We start from the raw sequence: 23,615 nt of genomic DNA on the forward strand, positions 1-23,615 counted from the left end.
TGAAATTTAATATTTAGTCTTCTATGGGGCTATAATAACTCTTCCCCCTAATTTGTTCATACATTTCCACGTTTTGATATAGCCACTGACATTTATGACAATTTCGAACAGTCAACTTTGCACATATGTATGTAAAGTCCAGCTTGTGCATCTAAATCATCTTCTTTATGTTTTGTGCTACGGTTTTATGTATTGGCAATAATTCACCATGATTACTTTTTAAATTTCATGTTTTTTTTTTTAATTTTTTAAAATTAATTTTAAATAGTATCCAAAATTATAGGCTTCGAAAATGCACCCCTACCATCGAGGAGGAGGAGAAGTTTTCAAGGGAAGAATTTTTTTATTTGCTGACAGAGAAAACTTAATACTCGTATACATACTAAAAGTTGTTTAAAATTTTACCTTTTTCATCCATAAAATTTTTTTACTGTTCGAAAAATCGAACATTAATTGCGACGAAATGGGTTAAACAGATAAACAGAGACATCACGCATTCTTAGGATGTTTCGATTCAAATCGTCTTTTGGATAATGACATTGCGTTATAAACAATGTCGTTTTAAGCGAATTCGTGTGTACGTTAAGTTACATATTATTAACTTATTCTTGGTATGCTATATGTATCTGTTAAGAAATTACTATGTTCGAACCACAAGAGGATGTGCATCCAATGCCATGTGAACGAAAACTCTCGAAGGGAGCAATCGATTTGGGCCAAAATTTGCAAATCGGATATAGTCCTTATAAATCCAGTCCTTCGGGTACCTCCCATTCTAAATTTTTATTTACATTTTCTCTCTAAATTGGGTGCAATTTAGCATTAAGCGTTCGTAGTTGCGGACATACGTCCTCGTTTTGGTATACCCCTAAACAACGATACCGCCAAATTTCAAGTAATTGGTTTACGCAATTTACCTAAAATCGTGGCCAACAGAACTTTCATATCGGAAAGAATGCTAAATATTCCACATAAATTCAGAATATTTTATGGTGGAAGCTTTTTACTTGTTTTTCATTAGGTATGTACCTAAATAAAGGGTTTAAAATTTTGTATGTAAAAACTATACACATCACCAAAAAACAAAAAAAAAAAATTAGTTGCCCCCCCTAGATTTGATCCTGGCTACGCCCTTGTAATTAATAAAATCAAATCTGCAACAGTTTTTAAGGTCTATTGATTTCATTAAAATGTTCGCCAGAAAGAAGCCGGAACCGCCAAAACGTCGAAATCACAATCTATCACAGGTATTATTGTCAAATAAACTATCTTTACGAAATGAATTTAAATGCGACGAATAAAGAAAAAAATGACTCATTTCTTTCTATTATAGTTCGGGTTAACAGACATACCAGATGATTTTGATCCTAGTTTGGGATTTGATGGTGGTGATGATAATGAGAATGATAGTGACTTGGAGGCAGAGCTAGCAGCAATAGCTGGTGGGGGAGGCAAACCCAAGCCTAAACCGAAGCCTAAACTAGTTGCACCAAGTGATCTGGATAAAATGATTGCAGATAGTCTGAAGGACATTGGCAGTGATGATGACGATGACGACATAGAGAATGATTCGGATCTTTTAGGAGAGTTACACGAAATTGCTGATCCTGTTGATATAGCACAGGGTGAACAAGATGAAATTGAAAATGTTGAAGCTACAACGAAAAGCGAAATTTTACAACCTGATGAGCCACCTTTTGCAACCTTTGTATTTTCTAGCAACATGTTGCAAAAAACAGAGTTGTATACGAGGATTTATGCCAGATTTTAAACAAATCCACTCAATACGAGGATTTATTTTTGTATGGGAAATCTGGTAGATTTTGGCTGGATTTAGCAAATAAAACCTGATAATGTGCTAAATCCGGCTAATGATGTCATATCTAATTGGGCTATAACTGAAAAGATGAGTTATGCTGGGTACACATTGTCAGTTTTGAATGACAGCTTTGTTGTTGCTCGCTAGTGTGGCCGTTCAATTTTGTCATTCCTCATGCAACCACAAAATATTTTGTGGCTGCTGGACGGTTTGACAGTTATCGATAATTGCGAAATATCGACATTCAAAACTGACAATGTGTACCCAGCTTTAGAGAATCGAATGTTTGACACAAGTTTCGAAATCGATATCATTTTCGAAAAGGTTTCATTTAAATTGGAAAAGGTTTCATTTGATTTGGAAATGCTATATCAAAGAATGAAAATAAAAGGAGTCATACGATTTTTTATTAATTTATTGATATTTCTATGCAAGTAGTGCGATTCTCTAACTTATAGCCCATTTAGATGTAACTTCATTAGCCGGATTTAGCACATTATCAGGATTTATTTGCTAAATCCAGCCAAAATCTACCAGATTTCCCATACAAAAATAAATCCTCCTATTGAGTGGATTTGTTTTAAATCTGGCATAAATCCTCTGTTTTTTGCAACATGTTGCTAGGAAATACAAAAAGTTGCAAGCTGGCACAAGAAACAAGGTAGATGCATCGGTGAATTGCTACACTAAAAATAATTTAAAATGTAAAAATTTGTAAACAAGGCGGAAAAATTAAATTTGTTTTGATGTACAAAGTTGATTTTAATCAACCAAGACTAATATTTATGATGTCTAAACGATAAAATAATTCGTTTATTTATTTTAGATGGACAAACTTCGATAAAAAAAATTCTTTATTTGCCCTTTAGTTAGCATTAGTAGCATAATGTGCTAACATTTTCAGTATTAAACAATAAATTTGTAATTTGACGTATGTCTTTTGAGACGAATTCAATTTACAAAAAATTCTTTTGACGTTTCAAATTCGATCAGATGGGCTGATGCATCTACTTTGGTAATTGTGCTATGAACAAAAATCAGCTGACTGCCATTTAAATCCTCCAAAATTTATATCTAAATGCAATGAGATTTGTACTGGATTTATTAAATCCAGTCGAGGATTTATGGCTAGTCTAAATGAGCTATTATATTTGGAGTTACTAGGCGTTTACACCAGACAGTTTGTCTTCAAATACAACTCTGATTTACTAACACATACATACATTTGTCGTTTGTCTCCCAGCTGTCCATCATTTTTTCACAGACACTAGAGAAGACAAATTTTTGACATTTTTGTAAAAATAAGTGAGATAATAATTGAAATGTGTTGAAAAAAAAGAACATGAACAAAAACAAAATATGTGAACGGAAAACAAAAAGAAATCGACGATTTTCATTCAAAATTTTACAACTGTTTTTGCAGTTGTCGGGACGCCTACGTCACACAGGCAAGTTGTGGGATTTTGACAATCAATACATGAAGTCAACTGTCCTGTCATTTGTAAACGCAGGGTTACCTACAAAAATCGAAAACTTTGAAAAACTTATTTTTTCTTACCAATTATTTAAGAACGAAAACGTCAATGAAATAAATAAGAACCTAATGCTCAAGATAGAAAAAAATTCGTTCTGATTATCGAGGTTGGACAAATATGAGATGTCCGTATTACAGAGTCTACATTTACGAAAGTTACTAGATTTCAAGTGTCAATTCCATTGCTTAAACGTCAAATAAAATACAAGGAATTTCTGATGAGATTTCATTTGTTAGATTAAATCCACTCTATTTCGTAAATGTACTATAAACATTTACAATCGTTTTCACGTACATTTCAAAAGAGGACAATTTGCTTGAAATTATAAATTTCGGTGACATGATCATGCAATAAGTCCCAATCTACAGGCAAGTTTACTTACCACTCGATTTCAACTGTCATAGGCCATTTAGATATGACATCATTAGCCTGATTTAGCGCATTATCAGGTTTTATTTGCTAAATCCGGCCAAAATCTACCAGATTTCCCATACTAAAACAAATCCTCGTATTATACCTGTCTACGTACTCGATAATTTGTAATAATAGCTGTGTCTTTTTACGTGATAATTTGTAATAATTATTACTAATGTTGCAGATTTTGACAGTAATATAAAGGAAAAGTTGCAGAAAATATGTTTCAGCTACATTTAGTAAGTAAAAAGACACACAAAAGCTGTGTTTCTTTACTTACATGAGGTTACCATTTTAGCCATTTGTTACAATTTTTAACCTGCAAAGCGTTCCTTAACCCCGAAAAGTGCCAAAACTGGAAGCAATTTTTAAGAGAGTGAGAGGGAGAGAGAGCGAGAATGGCTTTCTCTTCTACCACAGGCTACCAGCAAAATTTCTGCAGGTAGAAAATGGCAGAACTGATTTTTCGACTTTTGTTTGACGATTATTTCACAAAATGGACGAAAAACCGAAGAAAAAGTCGGCAATCCCACGGCAGCGGGTTCTTTCGTACCGGATTGACCCGGAACAACACAAAACCAATGTTCCGGCCAGCGGCTGCCACCTCAGTGTGTACATGTTCGTATTTGTTTCGTTTTTCTGTGTTGGGAGCAGCATATCCCGGAATGCCTGCTCCGAATTCTATTGGTCCGAGCCGGGACGGAGGAAAACCCAGGACCAATATATCTGTGCTCAGTTTGTCACATTCGCATCTTCACCCACATCCAACCTTCGGTGAGATGCAATAGATGTCAGGAGTGGGTGCATCTAAGGGGTTGCTCTGGACTCGTCCACGTGAGGGACTACGACAGGGACTATGTTGCTGCATGCTGTGTGAACACAGTTCCCAGTGAGTCGTCGTCGGATTACGAGACTCCCTCGTCGTCTGATTACGAAACTCCCCCGCAGTCCCCTCGACAACAACCTCACACGCAGCCTTTAACACCAGCCGTTGTTGTCCCAATCCCCGAAAATGCAGCCTTTCTGCAATTGAATTGCAATGGACTCCGAGGTAAGATCGAGGAGATAGTAGATTTTATGAGTCGGAAGAACATCAAGGTCGCGGCGGTGCAGGAAACCAAGCTGAACAACAACCACAGCTTAGAGCATTGTGATGGTTACAATGTTCTGAGGAAAGATCGCACCAGAAGTGGAGGTGGGGGATTGGCTTTCCTATTGCACCAGTCTGTCCAATACAGACCTATCTCGCTTGAGCCTGTCTCTAATGACCCATACATGGAATGTATGGGGGTAGCAGTCAGGTGTGGGGCTGCCGAGATAGAGTTGCTGAATGTATACATCCCGCCGAGAAATAGCTGTATCCCTGATTATAGGCCTGACATTAGCCCGCTCTTGCAAGGGCATAATCGTCTGGTCCTGGGGGATTTTAATGCACATCATGAGATGTGGCATTCGGCCCTCGGAAACGACCAGAGAGGTACAGCGCTGGCTGAGCAGATTGATAGCTCTACGTTTTGCACGGTCAATGAGGACGCCCTACCAGAATTAGAGGAGAGTGTCACAGTTCGCCTGACATAACCATCGTGTCACCTGGTCTGACAAATGACGTTACCTGGCAACCCGTCATTTCCCTTGGATCAGACCATCTCCCCATAATTGTCTCCATTAGCAGACCACCCGATTTCATCACCTCTGAACGCCGCACGTTCGTCAATCATAAAAAAGCTGATTGGCCGAGTTTCAGAGAGTTCACCAATCACCGCTTCAGAGAATTGCCCAATCCTTCAGATGTTCGGGTAGCGGAAAGGACGTTCCGGGACATCATCACTGCTGCAGCCGCTCGCCATATCCCTGCTGGTCGAATACCCGAAGTAAGACCAAATTTCCCAGCAGAGGCGATGGGATTAGCAAACGAGCGTGATGAGCTTCGTCGTATCAACCCCAATGACCCCAGAGTCAGGGAGCTGACACTGGAAGTTAACAGCCTGGTCGGCGAGCATAAGCGGAACAAATGGTTAAATCATCTGAAGAGCTGCAACATTGGAGCCGGTATAGGTGAATTGTGGGCAACGGTTAAGTCACTCTCGAACCCTGGAAGAATGGAAGATAGGACCTCAGTCACGTTTGGCGACGTTACGTTGACTGACCCGAAGAGGTGCGCAAGTAATTTCAATCGACAGTTTGTCGAGCATCCCGAGAGTGACAGGGCGAAGAGAAGAGTATTACGTCGCATCAGATCTCTTCCTGCCGAGGATGAACCACCACAATTTACAATGGATGATGTTGCCAATGCCATCAGGAACGCTAAATCATCCAAAGCGTTGGGCCCTGATGGAATCTCCATGGTAATGTTGAAGCAGCTGGATGAGCCGGGAGTCGAGGATCTCACCAAAGTCTTCAACTTGTCGCTAGCCACCCTCGTTGTTCCCGAAGTCTGGAAAATGGGCAGGGTGGTCCCACTACGGAAGCCAGGCAAGGATGCCAGCAAAAGTGAATCGTACAGACCGATTGCCGATCATCAACATGGATTCCGTAAGCAGCACAGCACGACAACAGCGCTGCACGCCATTACCACATATATCTGTAAAGGACTCAACCAGAGACGGCCGTGCGATAGAACAGTGATGGTGGCGCTTGACTTATCAAAAGCCTTTGATACAGTCAGGCACTCCACGCTGTTTGGGGACATTGAGCAGACAACCCTCCGGCCAAGCTTGAAACGTTGGGTAATCAACTATATGTGTGGACGCCAGTCGTACGTGGAATTCAGGAATAAGAAGTCCAAACCCCGTAGAGTGAAACAGGGAGTTCCCCAAGGTGGGGTGATATCTCCGGAACTGTTTAACCTCTACCTCTCCTGTATTCCACCCCCTCCAGACGGCATTGAGATCGTGACGTATGCGGATGATTGCACGATCTTGGCGTAGGGGACTTATCCTGATGACATCTGTGAGAGACTGAACAACTATTTAACTGATCTTTCCACCTTTTTCCATTCGAGGAATATGCAGATTTCCCCCACAAAATCTACAGCCACTCTGTTCACCACATGGACAGCGCAGTTTGGACGTGAGTTGAATGTCGTGGTCGACGGTAGCAGAATTCCGACCACAAACTGCCCTAAAATTTTAGGGGTCACATTCGACACTACATTCACGTCGTGCGCACACGCCACAGCTATCTGCGACAAGTTGAAAAGCAGGAACAAGGTCCTTAAGTCCCTGGCCGGCAGCACTTGGGGTGCAGATAAAGAAACCTTGTTGACCACATATAACGCGATAGGTCGGTCTGTGGTAAGCTATGCGGCTCCAGTCTGGTCCCCGAGATTGTGTGATTCGAACTGGAAAAAGATTCAAACTTGCCAGAATGCAGCCCTGAGAACAGCGACAGGGTGCCTCCTCAAATCTTCAGTGGACCATCTACATGAGGAGGCAAAAATTCTTCCTGTAAAGCAACACAATGAGATGCTTTCGTTGCAGTTCCTGCTTGGATGTTATCGTGTGAACCATCCCAATCACCATCTTGTGGGTAGGCCCGGCCCATTCAGGGAGATCAGGAAGGATATCCATGCTCTAGAGGGAGAGGTCCAACGATACAGGAGAGAACCCCTAGATCAACAAGCATATCAAGCAGGATTGAATAGCATTCACACGGACGCAGTTGCCAAGGCTTTAAGCAATTATAGTGTGAATAAAGTACTCGGAGTACATCCTCCATCTATCGCAGCTGAGGAGCGTCTGCTGCCACGACAAACTAGAGTAGTTTTGGCTCAACTACGCTCGGGATATTGCAGTCGCCTAAATTCTTATTGGGCGGAAATCGATCGCGCCGTGCAAGACATCTGCCCAGTATGCGGCATGGGCCCGCACGACACACAACACCTTTTTAACTGCGCCGCCAAACCTACCCATCTAACTCCAGTGGATCTATGGCTACATCCCATCGAAGCAGCCACTTTTCTTGAACTGGAGATAGACCCAGAGCCAGATTGAACAGAGGAACGAACAAATAAACATAACAAAAACACTGTTACAACAACAACAACACTGACAACACTAAATTAAAAACTGTGAAATAAAAGACGAAAATTGATTTTTTTATGTTTTTTTCTGACATTGCTGCCGGATCTACCATTTTTCCGTTCCTTTACTTTTCTGGTAAAAATGTTCATGAGAGAGCAATTTTGAACAATTTTGACACTTTTCTCTTTTACCACTCTTACCATTAAAAAAGTAAAGGAACAAAGCTAAAATTATTACAAATGGATTTGTTTTAAATACTCGTATACAACTCTGTTTTTTGCAACATGTTGCTAGAAAATACAAAAAGTTGCAAGCTGGCACAAGAAACAAGGTAGATGCGTCGTTGAATTGCTAAAACAAAAATAATTTAAAATATAAAAATTTTTAAACAAGGCGAAAAAATTAAGTTTGCTTTGATATACAAAGTTGATTTTAAACAACCAAGACAATGTCTAAACGATAAAATAATTCTTTATTTTCTCATTAGGTGGCATTAGTAGCATAACGTGCTAACATTTTCAATATTAGGTCTGTTCGTTTACACAATAATTTGTACAAATTTGTACAAGTCCAGTAAGGTCTTTTGCATTGTACTGTAGAGTAAACGAACAGCATCCAGTGACAATTTGAACAAATTGTAAGTAAACGAACACACATATTAAAAAATAAATTTGTAATTTGGCATATGTTTTTTGAGATGAATTCAATTTACAACAACTTCTTTTGACGTTTCAAATTCGATTGGATGGGCTGATACTTCTACCTTGGTAATTGTACTATGAACAAAAATCAGCTGACTGCAATTTAAATCCTCCAAAGGTATATCTAAATGCAATGAGATTTTTACTGGATTTATTAATTCGCACACATTCTTCTTTCGACATACAAAAACTGGCGGTTAGTTTTTGCGTTCACACTAGCATACACTTTCATATGACCACAAAATATAAATCACACAAATAACACAATTTATATTGTTAAAAACTTTAATCGTACTCACATTTTCGTTTTCTTTACCTATTTTCTTCATTTTTTGGTAAAATTCCAACAATTTATTTCTCTCGTTTACACAATAATTTGTACAAATTTGTACAAGTCCAGTAAGGTCTTTTGCATTGTACTGTAGAGTAAACGAACAGCATCCAGTGACAATTTGAACAAATTGTAAGTAAACGAACACACATATTAAAAAATAAATTTGTAATTTGGCATATGTTTTTTGAGATGAATTCAATTTACAACAACTTCTTTTGACGTTTCAAATTCGATTGGATGGGCTGATACTTCTACCTTGGTAATTGTACTATGAACAAAAATCAGCTGACTGCAATTTAAATCCTCCAAAGGTATATCTAAATGCAATGAGATTTTTACTGGATTTATTAATTCGCACACATTCTTCTTTCGACATACAAAAACTGGCGGTTAGTTTTTGCGTTCACACTAGCATACACTTTCATATGACCACAAAATATAAATCACACAAATAACACAATTTATATTGTTAAAAACTTTAATCGTACTCACATTTTCGTTTTCTTTACCTATTTTCTTCATTTTTTGGTAAAATTCCAACAATTTATTTCTCAACTGCATACGAAAATACATAGCTGAATAGAGTGCTCCCTAATAGCCCGTTTAGACTAGTCATTTTAAATCGACTCGATTTCTAAACCCAACTTTCAAATCCTAGTTGTTTAGACTAGTCTAGAATGATATAATATGCCAGTCAGCTGATCTTTGTTTACGTATACATAAGCGAATTTGCAAAAAGAATTGCTTGAAAATTAAAAATTAAATGGAATACTGCACAAAATAATTTGGCAAATTGCTATTAAATACTATTAATGTGTATACTATTAAATTAAAGCTATATCAATTTTATTTTTATTTAATATTTTTTCTATTTTCCGCTTCTGTTTGTTTTTGTGTGTTTGTGTTTACAGTAGAGCTGGCAAAAAATCGATGGCACTATCGATAATATCGATTGTTATTTAAAAATTCAATATCGATAGATGGTTTTGCCTATCGATAATATCGGAATAAAAACCCATAACCTGAAATCCATTGAAATAAATAGAAATTTCGCTGCTTTTCGGTTATGTGTGTGTAAGAAAGTAAGTCCGTAGTCACACGTACACATTTTCGGTAAAATAAAATGTTTTTTTTTTTATTTTTATGAAATAAAAGCAGTTGTGTATTCTGCTTTACATTTCTGTGAACTACCTTTGCATAATTTTAAGAAATTTCCACCATTTTCATCTCCAAATTAATGGTGTTGACAACTTAACGATAATATCGATAGCAATCGATATTTTAAAACATTATATCGAAAATATCTAATGTTGGGAATATCGATGATTTGCCAGCTCTAGGGCTGATGCATCTACCTTGGTAATTGTGCTATGAACAAAAATCAGCTGACTGCCATTTATATCCTCCAAAATGTATATCTAAATGCAATGAGATTTGTGCTGGATTTATTAAATCCAGTCGAGGATTTATGGCTAGTCTAAATGAGCTATTATGCAAAAGCTCATCAAAATATGACACAGGGATATAAGGTTATAAAAATGTCATAACCCTATTATTTACATTTTTCAAATAACTGTAAACTAGAGCTGGCAAACCATCGATATTCCCAACATTAGATATTTTCGATATAGTGTTTTAAAATATCGATTGCTATCGATATTATCGTTAAGTTGTCAACACCATTAATTTGGAGATGAAAATGGTGGAAATTTCTTGAAATTATGCAAAGGTAGTTCACAGAAATGTAAAGCAGAATACACAACTGCTTTTATTTCATAAAAATAAAAAAAATAAAACATTTTATTTTACCGAAAATGTGTACGTGTGACTACGGACTTACTTTCTTACACACACATAACCGAAAAGCAGCGAAATTTCTATTTATTTCAATGGATTTCAGGTTATGGGTTTTTATTCCGATATTATCGATAGGCAAAACTATCTATCGATATTGAATTTTTAAATAACAATCGATATTATCGATAGTGCCATCGATTTTTTGCCAGCTCTAATCAGCCCATTTGATCGAATTTGAAACGTCAAAACATGGTATAAGTAAAGAGGTAGATTTAAATGAAAAAAATCTATAGAACCCTTGTTTTTCTTGAATTCCTAAAACTTCAAAATAAAAGCAACAGGTGGGTTTGTTTACAATGTATTTTTTGAGCATTTTATAAAAAACGCGAAAAATGAATGAAGAGTTAAGTTTTCTCCACATAGTCGTGTTGTGAATATGATAAACTGATTGTTTCAATGCAAATCTCAGCAATTTCTTCCATACAAATGGTCTAAAAACAATTGAATTCGATTGTTTTTAAAATTGTTTGGCATATTATTCAAACACCACACACACATACACAGTTTGTTTATATTGTTTTGAAGTTTTAGGCATACTCGAATGAAAAAAATTTAAATTGACATAAAGCTTTGGCTAACCCTTCTTATTAAACCATGCGTCAAAAGAATTTTTTTGTAATATTGTTTAATACTGAAAATGTTAGCACATTATGCTACTAATGGTAACCAGAGAGCAAATGAAGAATTATTTTATCGCCGTTTGCCCATCTAAAATAAATAAACGAATTATTTTATCGTTTAGACATCGTAAATATTAGTCTTGGTTGATTAAAAACAACTTTGTGCATCAAAACAAATTTAATTTTTCCGCCTTTGTTATGGATTAAGTTTAACGTCAAAGCAGGAGGCTTGCGGTTAACGCAAAACAATTTTGTTTATATTTACTGCATAAAACATGTTATACAGTAGATCGCGTTTATTTCTAAAAATGTAAAGTCATTAACACAAATTACAATAACAAATATTATTGCTGATACTTACCGCAGTTTTTCATCTTCTCCTTTGACTGCAAAAAGACAAATACGAAGAATAATGGCATTGCAAATATCAAATGCCTTAATCAGATATTGTCAAAGAGAGAGAATGGAGGAAACTGCGATAACTATCAACATCACAAACAAAAAACATGACAAATCACAATGACGATCGATATCAATAGAATCGATCGCAAACAGAATAAAAGCGCTTGGCGGCAACGTCAATAAAAAATAAATAAAATGTAAACATTTAAAAAGTGCCGTTCTGGAACACCCCCACCCCCGTGGAGCGGTCAGCTTCACCATCATCTAAGTCCAGGACGGCTAACTTTGAGACAGCTCGTTGAAGTACTCCTGTGGAGGTTTTGACATCAGCTCGACGAACAACACCATCTGCCCCAGTATGCAGACGAGTGACCATACCTCGCCGCCATTGATTACGTGGAAGATTAGGATCGCAAACAAACACAACATCTCCTACTTCTATTGGCTTCATTCGCTTACACCACTTTACTCGCCTGGTTAATGTTGGCAAATATTCAACAACCCACCGCTTCCAGAATCTATCTCGCAAACTCTTAGCAACTCGCCACTGCTTCTTCAGGCGGAAGATTTGTTCTTCTGGAACGTTGACCGCAGATGTCTGAGGAATGTTGGCTGCTCCGAACAAAAAATGATTTGGAGTGAGGGGCTCCTCCTCATGAGGGCTTATGGGCACGTGAGTCAATGGCCTAGAATTTATTATATTTTCTGCTTCAATTATTAAGGAATGCAAAACATGTTCCTTTGGAGAGGTGTCCTTCATGGTTTGTCGTAAAACTCTTTTAACACTTTGTACTATCCTCTCCCATACACCGCCTTCCGAAGGGTTTGCTGGGCAATTAAATATCCACTCAATGCCTTTTTCACTCAATTCATGTTGAATCCGATCGGCCTCAAAAACGTCATCAAATCGTTTGGACTCTTCGTTGGCTCCAATAAAATTCGTCCCATTGTCGGACCTGATTCTTACAGGAACACCACGACGATTTATAAAATTTCTAATTGCAATTATACAGGAATCCGTTGACAAATCATGAGCTATTTCTAAATGTATAGCGCGGATTGTCAGGCATGTAAATAATGCTACCCATCTCTTTTCAGTTCTTCGTCCAATCGTGACATTTATAGGCCCGAAATAATCAAGACCAGTATATTTGAAAGGTCTGATGTAATACCCCGTTTATATATAACCGGATTTAACAAACCGACTGGGTTTTAAATGTCAATTCCATTGCTTATATTTCAAACAAATCCTCTCAAAGAAGGTTAACCCTGCAAAAAGCTCTAATATAAACAGCATATAAGGCTCCAATCGATCAATGGGCAGTGGACCCATAATGGGCGGCACAGGCTTGGCGTTGTTTTTTCGGCAAGTGAAACAGCTGGCAACAAATTTTCTTAAAACTTGTCTTATTTGTGGAATCCAAAATTTTTTCCTTATCTCACATATAACTGCTTCATGACTTTCAAGTTTCATCTGGCAATGATGATAAAATACAACAAGTTTCGTAAAATAGTGATCCTTAGGCAATATAATTGGTCGTTTCATACTATATGGAAGACAGCTGGCTGCATCAATTCTTCCATAAAATCTCAATAATCCATTATCGTCGATATAAGGAGTTAAATTTTCCAATTTATTTTCTTTAGAAACTGGCTGTCCCCTTTCAATATTTCTGATGTCTTCGGCAAATGATTCTCGTTGAACTTGACGACATAATACTGCATCAGCTTCATTTAAATAATATGCATTTAAATCAGGTAAATTTCGAGCGCCGACTTTTTTTGCGGCAAATATCAATAAAACGAATTATTTGTCCTACCATTCGTTTTAAACGGAGATACGACGAAAATCTCTCAATATTAATAAAATAATTTTTCAAAATTAAAAGCGAAACCTTAGGTCGCATTTCTTCTTCATCGGCTTCATCAGGATGAAGTCGGGCCATAATTTGGCCATTCTTCCTCAGAACTTTTTAGAAATGATGGTCCATTTAACCATCTTGACGAAATCGAAAAATCAATTTGATTATAATATCTTGTGGCATCGTCGGCTACGTTATCTTTTGTTGGTACCCATTTCCAATTATCAATTTTTGTTGATTCCAATATTTCCGCTATTCTATGGGCTACATAAGGCTTATAATTTCTATGACTGCTTGAAATCCATTTCAAAACAGTCTTTGAATCACTACATAGGGTTATATCTTCTGGTACCAATTTGTGATCAGCAAGTATATAAATGTTCCACAAACATCCCTAAGGGACAAGGGAGACTTCTTTCATATCAATGAGTGCACCCCGATTCATATTAGCTCAATGATATGGGACCTACAGTTTATTGCCGAGTCCGAACGGCGTGTCCAAGACACCACTTTTGTAGAGAAGTTTTACATGGCTGAAATACTCAGGAAATGTCGCCAACATTACTGAGGGGTATTTTGCCACCGTTGAAAAGTGTTTTGATGTTGCCTGGCCGAGGAATCGAACCCACGACCTTATGTGTGCAAGGCGGGTGTGCATACCATTGCACCACGGTGGCACCCCAGCAAGTATATTTTGTTTTTTTCTCGTTCCTAATACGGCGGCTTGCAACTCCAGGCGGGGAATCGATACCCTTTTCAAGGGTGAACATTTTGTTTTAGAACATATAAAACTAACTCCAATTTCATTCTCAGAAGTAACAAATCTCCAATAGGCTACAGCTGCAAATGCTTCCTTACTAGCATCAACAAAAATATGTAATTCCAACTTTTTAGACTTTCCAGGGGGGAAGTAATATCGATTCAGGCTAAATTCTTTTATGTTAATTAGCTTGTTTCTCCAATTTTGCCAAGTTACATCGATGTTTTTGGGAATCTCTTCATCCCCTACACAATCAGTTATCCAAATGTTACGTAAAATTAATTTTCCTCCAACCATAAAGTTGCTCGAAAATCCAAGAGGATCAAACATTGACATAATGATGCTTAATACTTGGCGTTTAGTTGGTATTTTCTGTCCAGAAATAATATCAGGATCGACTTTGCTAAATTTCAGGTTAAACATAAATGTATCTAAACCCGGGTCCCAATACAGACCTAATACCTTTTCTCCCGATTCCATGGGAGCAATAATTTTCGACGACGATAAACCATCAAGTGCCAACATGACATCATTTGAATTTGATATAAATCCTCTGTGTTCAAATCCACCATTTTTATGAATTTTTGTAACTTGCTTTGATATTTCTATAGCTTCATCCACCGAATGAAAACTATCAACAAAATCATCCATATAGTGATGTTCACAAATTGATTCTATTGCTCTGGGATGGCAGTCAATATGTTCCTTGGCATTAGTCTTCATAACATATATGGCTGAACACGGTGAGCAGGCGGCTCCAAATGTCATGACTGTCATCTCATATTCAACAGGTTCTATATCAGGGTTACAATTTCGCCATAAAAGTCTTTCTGATATTCTATCTCTTGGCTGTATTATCACTTGATGGAACATTTCTCTAATATCAGCACACACTGCAATATTTCCACGCCGAAAACTATAAAGTATTGAAGGCAATGATAAAATATATTGGGGACCCTTTAAAAGGTTGTCATTTAATGACGTCCCATTTACCTTGGCGGCTGCATCAAAAACTAATCTCAGCTTTTTATTCTCTTTGTTCGGGTTAATAACTCCAAAATGTGGCAAGTACCATTTCCTATTTGATATCAGGCTGATATTTTCCAGTGGGACCTCTTTTATGTAACCTTTGGCTATATATCCATTAATAACTTCTGCGTAAGCAGCATACAAATTTGAATCCCTTTTCATTTTCCTTTCAACTCCTTCAAGTCGCCTAAGTGCCATTGTGTAACTATCTGGCAACTCCACATTCTCATTTTTCCATAATAATCCGGTCTGAAATCTATTTCCAACTCTTTTCGTCGATTCGTGAAGAATTTCTTTTGCCCTTATATCGTCATCCGATTCTATTAATGGGGCTGCTCGAACACCCATGCTATCAATGTTGAAATAATCTTCCACCATTTTGTGGACATGTCGATCTTCTTCCACACTTACGAAAAGACACGATGATTGAGATGACGATATCGATTTACAGGGTCCAAAAACAACCCATCCTAATTCAGTGTTACAGGCGAAAGGTCCCGATAAATCTTTAAAATTAGTAATTGTTGGCAACCCTAAAAATGCATTATCCAATCCGATCAATAATTTTGGCACAATATTTGAATATGGCTTCACTGCTGGATTTTGGTTGTTCTTAAAGGCGGCTTCAATTTCTTTTTGGTTCAAACTTTGCATTGGAAGATTTAAATTTGACACTGCATAAACGTTTTTCATCAAGTGGCAACTCTTTTTGTTCACTCCACTCACCTTCACATTGAATGACGTCACAGGTTCCTTGGCAGACCTCCCTCCGAACCACTGTATATTTAATGAACAGCTTTTTCCTCGAATTCCTATTTTCTCAGCAATGTCCTTGTCCATCATGGTTATAGATGATCCATCATCAAAAAGAGCATATACATCCATACGACAATTGTTTCCATATAGTGTGACGGGCAATACACGAAAAAGTAGCTTTTTATTAACTTCAGATGAACAGCTGAGAACATTTTGTTGAGATTCTGACTCACAATTCGATGGTTGAATGGATGGTACACAGGGGGCGCCCTCATGCAGCAGTTTATTATGCCTACGTTGGCAACCTTCTATAGGGCATAATCGACTACGACGACAATCTCTGGTTATATGTCCAATATTCAAACAAGAAAAGCAGGCACGTATCTGTTTAATTTGTTTCCATCTATCTTGCACGTTGAGATTCAAGAAACGACGACAATCATAGATTTTATGTTGACCTTTACAGAAAATGCATTGTATTTGCTGTGATGTAGAATGGAGTAGGACACGGCGCTTTTGTTCTTTATTGTCAACATCATGAATTATGCAAATTAAATTTGCCATTTCTGAAAGCCAATCGCTAAAATAATAATGGTCGGATATGGTTGAATAGTGGTGGCAACTCTGGCCCATTCCAGTTTCTTGCTCATGGGGAGCTTCTATACTAACTCTTCCAGTAAAGTAGGGTTAGCAATGTGTTGTTGTGCATCAATTGATTTCAGGAAAACTGCTAAATTTTTTACTTTTGTTGAAAATGGCACTAATTTCGTTAAATTGTTCTCCGAAATATGTGGCAACTCTCTGGCTTGTTTCAACTGGCAATGTATAAGCTGCTCAGGGGCTCAATTCTGTTTCTATGAAAATGAGAAATTAAAACTATTTATAAAGGAAGCAAATGTCAAATGAAAAACATTATAAAGGAAATGTTTTTCATTTCAAATTTTCATAGAACAAGAATCCAGGGCCTGGTCTTCCAAATCGAAATTTCAGTTGATCAATTACATCACTTACATGTTCAGGATGAGTAAGTAACGCTTTCACAATTTCCTTGGCTTCACCCTTTAGGCATTTTTGTAGGCGTTGATTGTTTTCAAAATCTGTGTAGGCATATGCGGCTGATGACTGGCTATAGGCTGTGTAAAATAATGGCCAGTCCTCAGGTTCCCCACTAAATTCTGGCAAATCAATAATTTTTCGATAAACCATAACCTCACTGACTCCACTTTGAGCACCATACAAATTTCTATGTTGTTGTTGGCTGAGGTTACTATTTGTAGAACATGGCGATAAATTTGTATTTATTGCTGGCGGCAAAGAAGCGTTGAAATTTGTTGCAGCTTGCATCAGCATTTGTACAACGTTGACGTCGGCAGCAGGTGGCGGTTGCGTCATGATGGCGGCTGTTGATGTCGATGTATGTGTTGCTTGAATATTTGGCAGCATCGTTGTTGTTGTTGTGTTTCCTAAATCAATGGCGGACATGTTTCTAGAATTTAGGTTATGGTCACTTACCGTTTCTCCTGATGGCTTTTGGGACATAACCTCCAACTGCTGGCACTGGCGTTGACTCTCGGCTAGTTGAGATTTTGTTTCCAAAAGTTGTCGTTTTAGGTAGGCCATTTGCTTCTTTATATCAGCTATGTTGTCCACTTCCCTCTGTTGGCTACTTGTACCTGGCTCTGTAGCTTTCATGGCATTACCTGACTTGGAGACCGTCTTCTTTTGGCTTGAAACGTTCCCCTTTGGCGTTTCTGTGATGGCATTATTATCACTGGCAAAATTGTTGGATGCAGGCTTTTTTGTTCCACTATGTACGGCTGATGACATAGTTTGGTTATTTGTCTCCGTTCTCGGCGTTGCTTGTGTGTTTCCATAGGCTTCACTACTTACATCCACTTGGGCGTCATGATCAGGCTGAACTGATGTAATAGTGTCTGCACTGGCTGTGCTTCTCAGGTTTGGTGGGCTCCGGCGAACAGGTGGTGCCATCTTTCCAACCTCAAATTTGGCTTACTTTGTATTTTTCCACACACAGCAATGTCCACACTTGTTTGCGTCACAAACTAAACAAATTGCGAAATAAAAAATTTGTTATGGATTAAGTTTAACGTCAAAGCAGGAGGCTTGCGGTTAACGCAAAACAATTTTGTTTATATTTACTGCATAAAACATGTTATACAGTAGATCGCGTTTATTTCTAAAAATGTAAAGTCATTAACACAAATTACAATAACAAATATCATTGCTGATACTTACCGCAGTTTTTCACCTTCTCCTTTGACTGCAAAAAGACAAATACGAAGAATAATGGCATTGCAAATATCAAATGCCTTAATCAGATATTGTCAAAGAGAGAGAATGGAGGAAACTGCGATAACTATCAACATCACAAACAAAAACATGACAAATCACAATGACGATCGATATCAATAGAATCGATCGCAAACACAATAAAAGCGCTTGGCGGCAACGTCAATAAAAAATAAATAAAATGTAAACATTTAAAAAGTGCCGTTCTGGAACAGCCTTGTTTACAAATTTTTACATTTTAAATTATTTTTAGTGTAGCAATTCACCGATTCATCTACCTTGTTACTTGTGCCAGCTTGCAACCTTTTGTATTTTCTAGCAACATGTTGCAAAAAACAGAGTTGTATATGAGGATTTATGCCAGATTTAAAACAAATCCACTCAATACGAGGATTTATTTTTGTATGGGAAATCTGGTAGATTTTGGCAGGATTTAGCAAATAAAACCTGATAATGTGCTAAATCCGGCTAATGAAGTCATATCTAAATGGGCTATAAGATTAGATAAAATCTTAATTACAAGGATAGAAAAAAGCTCATGCCCAAAAAGCTTTTAAAGTTTTTATAGATGAGCTTTTTGGAAACAATTTTGGAGTCACTTTAAGTACATAAATAACACAAAACAATCGTTAAAGACACACGACACATCCAGAATGACATAAGCTTTTTTTCTCACCAATTTTGTCGTCATATTATTACATACATATAATTTTATATCATATATAGCTTTATTCCATGTATCACATAAATTGAATGTGGTTTGTGAGGGACCTTTTTCAATATTTAAATGGAATAAAAAATATTTTAGTCATTAATAGGCAAAATGTCATTTATTCGTGCAACAGGAAAAAAATTTGGTGTAACATTTATTTCATTTCATAGGATTTTCCAAAAAAAAAAATCAAAGTGGTTTGTGCGTGACCTTTTTTAATAATTAAATGGAATGGACGTTGTTATTTTTGGCATTAATATACAGGAAATCATTTTTGAGAAAAAAGGTCAGGTTATTAATTCCGAAAAGACAAAATTGATTAGATTTAAACCGCACTCCAGGTTCAATAACAATTTCACCATAAATATAAACTAGACAGAAATAGAGGAGGTACAAACCCTGAAATATTTAGGATTACATTTTCAGAATAACTTGTCATGGGATCAGCATATACGTCAATTAAAACATAAAATTGCACCAGCTATTGGGTTGCTTTATAAGTTTAAAAACAAATTTGATCATAACACAAAGCTTTTAATCTACAATGCACTTGTACAAAGTCATTTTAATTACCTTGCTATCATTTATGGTCATAAAATGTCATGTGAATTAAAATCGCTTCAGAGAGTACAAAATAGAGCCCTGAAAGTCATAGCCAACTTACCACCGACTTATCCCACACTTAGCTTGTTTAAGGAAGTATTCTCAAACATATTACCTCTACATGGATGTTATAAAATGCAAGTTCTTTTGTATGTATTTAAATGTTTGAACAATATTGGTCACCACACGTTAACATTTGCCAGAAATGAGCATAGATTCTTGACAAGAAATAGAGATAATCTAAAGGTAGAATTTTGTCTAACTGAAACAACAAAACAAAGAATTGACCATTCTGGCAGTAAGGAGTACAACAATTTGCCTCAAGATATTAAAAATATTAACAACTTCTTAATATATAAAAGAAACATTCGATCGTTTTTGCTACATAATGTTGAACAGTTTTTGTAATAAAACTTTATGTTGTTGTTATCAATATAAAAAATATAAAATCAATCAATATAAAATATTGTATTTAGCTATGTATATATTTCAATTTAAATATTGAATTGTAATATTTTGCCAACTAGCCTCTATAAAGACAACTGGCGCTGAAGCGAAATTAATAATGGATTGTAAATTATTTAATAGAAAATAAAAAAAAAATCATAACCCTAGTAAATAAACGACACATGAACATAGTTGCCAATATTGGTACAAACAGCAATAGTTGCATTTTTAGAAGCAAAAAACCATGTTGTATATCAAAATATTTCGATTTAACATTTGATTTAAAACAAATCCAAGTTTTGAGTTGATTTAATTTTGGATGGTAAATCAGGGTGGATTTGGGTGGATTAAGCACTTATAGTGCGGTTACACTACAGTTTTTTTGCCGGGTTAACCAACATTATGAGGATTTATTACTTATAGTGCGGTTACACTACAGTTTTTTGCCGGGTTAACCCACTTCATGAGGATTTATTGCTTAATCTGGACAAATCTGACCAGATTTGCCATACAAAAATTAAATCCTCTCACGACTGGGTTTATTTTAAATCCGGCACAAATCCATCAAAAATACAGTATTCGGCATTTGTGCAAAAAAATCCAACTCGACTCAAAAAGTACCAAAAGTTGCAACTGTTTTTGTAACAGAGTTTGTCGTGTTTTACACGTTTACGATTGGTCGCATGAGATTTTATGGAGTTAATAAATCTAAAGTTATTTGAAAATCATAAAATTATTTATTTTTTACATTAGACACTTTTTTAACAAAAAGTACTCTTGATACCATGATACAAAAATGTATCCCTGTGTGTAAAATATACCAATATGAGCAAAGAGGCGACGATATCTCATACGAGAAATTGTAAAAATGTAAAACACGACTTTATTAGTTATTTTGTATGTATACGTAAACAAACATCAGCTGACAGTTTATATCCTCGAAAAGCTAAATGTAACCAGCAAAGATTAACCCACTGGATCTATTAAACCCAGTGGGTTAACCTTCAATAGTGTAACCGGGGTATTAATCTGGTCAAATCTGTCCAGATTTGCCATACAAAAATTAAATCCTCTCACGACTGGGTTTATTTTAAATCCGGCACAAATCCACCAAAAATACAGTGTTGTATTCGGTATTTGTGCAAAAAAATCCAACTCTACTCAAAAAGTACCAAAAGTTGCAACTGTTTTTTGCAACAGAGTTTGTCGTGTTTTACACGTTTACGATTGGTCGTATGAGATTTTATGGAGTTAGTAAATCTAAAGTTATTTGGAAATCATAAAATTATTTATTTTTTTTCATTAGACACTTTTTTAACAAAAAGTACGCATGATACCATGATACAAAAATGTATCCCTATGTAAAATATACCAATATGAGCAAAGAGGGGACGATATCTCATACGAGAAATCGTAAAAGTGTAACACACGACTTTATTAGTTATTTTGTATGTATACGTAAACAAACATCAGCTGACAGTTTATATCCTCGAAAAGCTAAGTGTAACCAGCAAAGATTAACCCACTGGATCTATTAAACCCAGTGGGTTAACCTTCAATAGTGTAACCGGGGTATTAAATCGAGATAATGCCCTTAGTCTAAACGGGCTGTTTACATTATCTATCTATGTCATATGAGATGTCAAATTTGATACCTGTGAATGTTGTACACATAGTAGCTTTGTTCCTTTACTTTTTTAATGGTAAGAGTGGTAAAAGAGAAAAGTGTCAAAATTGCTCAAAATTGATCTCTCATGAACATTTTTACCAGAAAAGTAAAGGAACGGAAAAATGGTAGCTCTGGCAGCAATGTCAAAAAGAATCATAAAAAATCAATTTTCGTCTTTTATTTCACAGTCTTTAATTTAGTTCATGGTATAAGTAAAGAGGTAGATCTAGATGAAAACGAATTATAGAACCCTGGTTTTTCTTAAATTCCTAAAACGTCAAAATTACTAAACACAACACAATTACTAAACACTCAAACAGCACACGCACATTCACAGATTGTGTATATAATTTTGAAAAATTTAAACTGACAGATAGCTTTAGCTAACCTTTTTAATTGAACCATGATTTAGTTTTGTCAGCGTTCGACTTTTTCTTCTTCGTTGTGAAATAATCGTCAAACAAAAGTCGAAAAATCAGTTCTGCCATTTTTACCTGCAGAAATTTTGCTGGTAGCCTGTGGTAGAAGAGAAAGCCATTCCCGTTCTCGCTCCCCTCTCACTTTCTTAAAAATTGCTTCCAGTTTTGCACTTTTCGGGGTTAAGGAACGCTTTGCAGGTTAAAAATGGTTACCTCAGGTAAGTAAAGGAACACAGCTAGTGTGACCACTATGAAAATTTTCATCTATCAAAACAATGTGGCAACCCATATGTACATTTTTTATTTAGGGAGCACTCTATTCGGCTATGTATTTTCGTATGCAGTTGAGAAATAAATTGTTGGAAGAAAACAATTTTACCAAAAAATTAAGAAAATGGGTAAAGAAAACGAAAATAAATTGTATTTGTTGCGTGATTTGTATTTTGTGGTCATACGAAATTGTATGCTAGTGTGAACGCAAAAACTAAAAGTGGTATGTACTTTGACAAACATAAAAGATGTCGAATGGATAAAAGAAGTGACAGTTCATATTACATTGATAGATAGTGTAAACACCCCTTAAATGAAAAAAGTACATACGAGTTGTCACTACATTTTGATAAATGAAAATTTTCATAGTGGTCACACTATAGCTTCGTTCCAGAACTAAAAAGTTTTTACACATTTTCACATTTATTCTCGAAATGCGTTCCCGTACACCAAAAAAGTTGCAAAATGTTCAATTCTCTTTGAACAAAAATGACGCTGAATGGCTCTCTCTTTAGAAACTTTTTACACGATAAATTTGAGCGAGCAAAAATATGCAACATGTTTGCCGGCTTCTGATTCGCTGACACGCCGACTTTGACATTTGTTCCAGATTTTTTGGCGTTTCTGCAATTTTTTCGTTCCCGCACATTTTGGACAAATGTGTGTGTTGGTCTCATTTTCGACAGTTTTCTCTTTTGACACTTTTATCCTTAAAAAAGTACTGGAACGCAGCTTATGTGTACAACATTCACAGGTAGCAAATTTGACATCTCATATGACATTCATAGATAGTGTAAACACCCCTTTAGGTAGATGCCTCAGCCCAGCTGATCGAATCTAAAACGTCAAAAAAACTAGGAATTCACCATGAAAAATCAAAACAGAAAATGATTCCTAGACAAGACACTAGGGTGACTTGATAAAGAAAAAGACTTCAATAAATACTTCATAATTACAAATTTGTAAAAATGTTTGTATAAATAGAAGTTATCAAAATCAGCCTTTGTCTTCTAGCCATTAGCATTCAAAATACGCCTGATGATCCTGGCTTAAACCACCAGGCGAAACGATCGT

The 23,615-nt window shown here is 36.4% G+C and overlaps 2 protein-coding genes across 9 annotated transcripts; one reads left to right on the forward strand and one right to left on the reverse strand.

Annotated features, from left to right (window-relative positions):
* Positions 1-1,142: 1,142 nt before the first annotated feature.
* Positions 1,143-12,820, forward strand: LOC141392362 (coiled-coil and C2 domain-containing protein 1-like). The gene is made up of 3 exons (XM_073965311.1): positions 1,143-1,247; positions 1,334-1,708; positions 12,803-12,820. The coding sequence occupies exons 1-3, from the start codon at positions 1,191-1,193 to the stop codon at positions 12,818-12,820; spliced, it is 450 nt and encodes a 149-aa protein (XP_073821412.1). The 5' UTR covers positions 1,143-1,190.
* On the reverse strand, positions 11,552-18,448 carry LOC141394476 (uncharacterized). Of its 8 annotated transcripts, none has more exons than XR_012410435.1 (3): positions 18,368-18,448; positions 11,664-18,308; positions 11,552-11,604 (listed from the first exon to the last, which is right to left on the reverse strand). XR_012410435.1 is itself a non-coding variant. In XM_073968871.1 (2 exons), the coding sequence occupies exon 2, from the start codon at positions 16,742-16,744 to the stop codon at positions 14,033-14,035; it is 2,712 nt and encodes a 903-aa protein (XP_073824972.1). In that variant the 5' UTR covers positions 16,745-18,308; positions 18,368-18,448; the 3' UTR covers positions 11,552-14,032. The 8 variants fall into 5 exon arrangements, 3 of the variants coding, with proteins under 3 accessions (XP_073824972.1, XP_073824973.1, XP_073824974.1); XR_012410437.1 differs by having other exon boundaries at positions 11,664-18,174; positions 18,368-18,408; XM_073968871.1 differs by having other exon boundaries at positions 11,552-18,308.
* Positions 18,449-23,615: the final 5,167 nt, after the last annotated feature.

The sequence above is a fragment of the Musca autumnalis genome, unplaced genomic scaffold, assembly GCF_047663935.1.
Source record: "Musca autumnalis isolate F117 unplaced genomic scaffold, ASM4766393v1 scaffold_2, whole genome shotgun sequence".
In the NCBI taxonomy this organism is placed as follows: Eukaryota; Metazoa; Arthropoda; class Insecta; order Diptera; family Muscidae; genus Musca; species Musca autumnalis.

What these genes read in the sequence shown, in the direction of transcription:
- LOC141392362 (XM_073965311.1), top strand. Translation starts at nt 1,191, where the DNA reads ATGTTCGCCAGAAAGAAGCCGGAACCGCCAAAACGTCGAAATCACAAT. An exon ending in GAAATCACAATCTATCACAG is followed by an intron (nt 1,248 to 1,333) that starts GTATTATTGTCA and finishes TTTCTATTATAG; the next exon opens with TTCGGGTTAACAGACATACC.
- LOC141394476 (XM_073968871.1), bottom strand. Translation starts at nt 16,744, where the DNA reads ATGGGCCAGAGTTGCCACCACTATTCAACCATATCCGACCATTATTAT.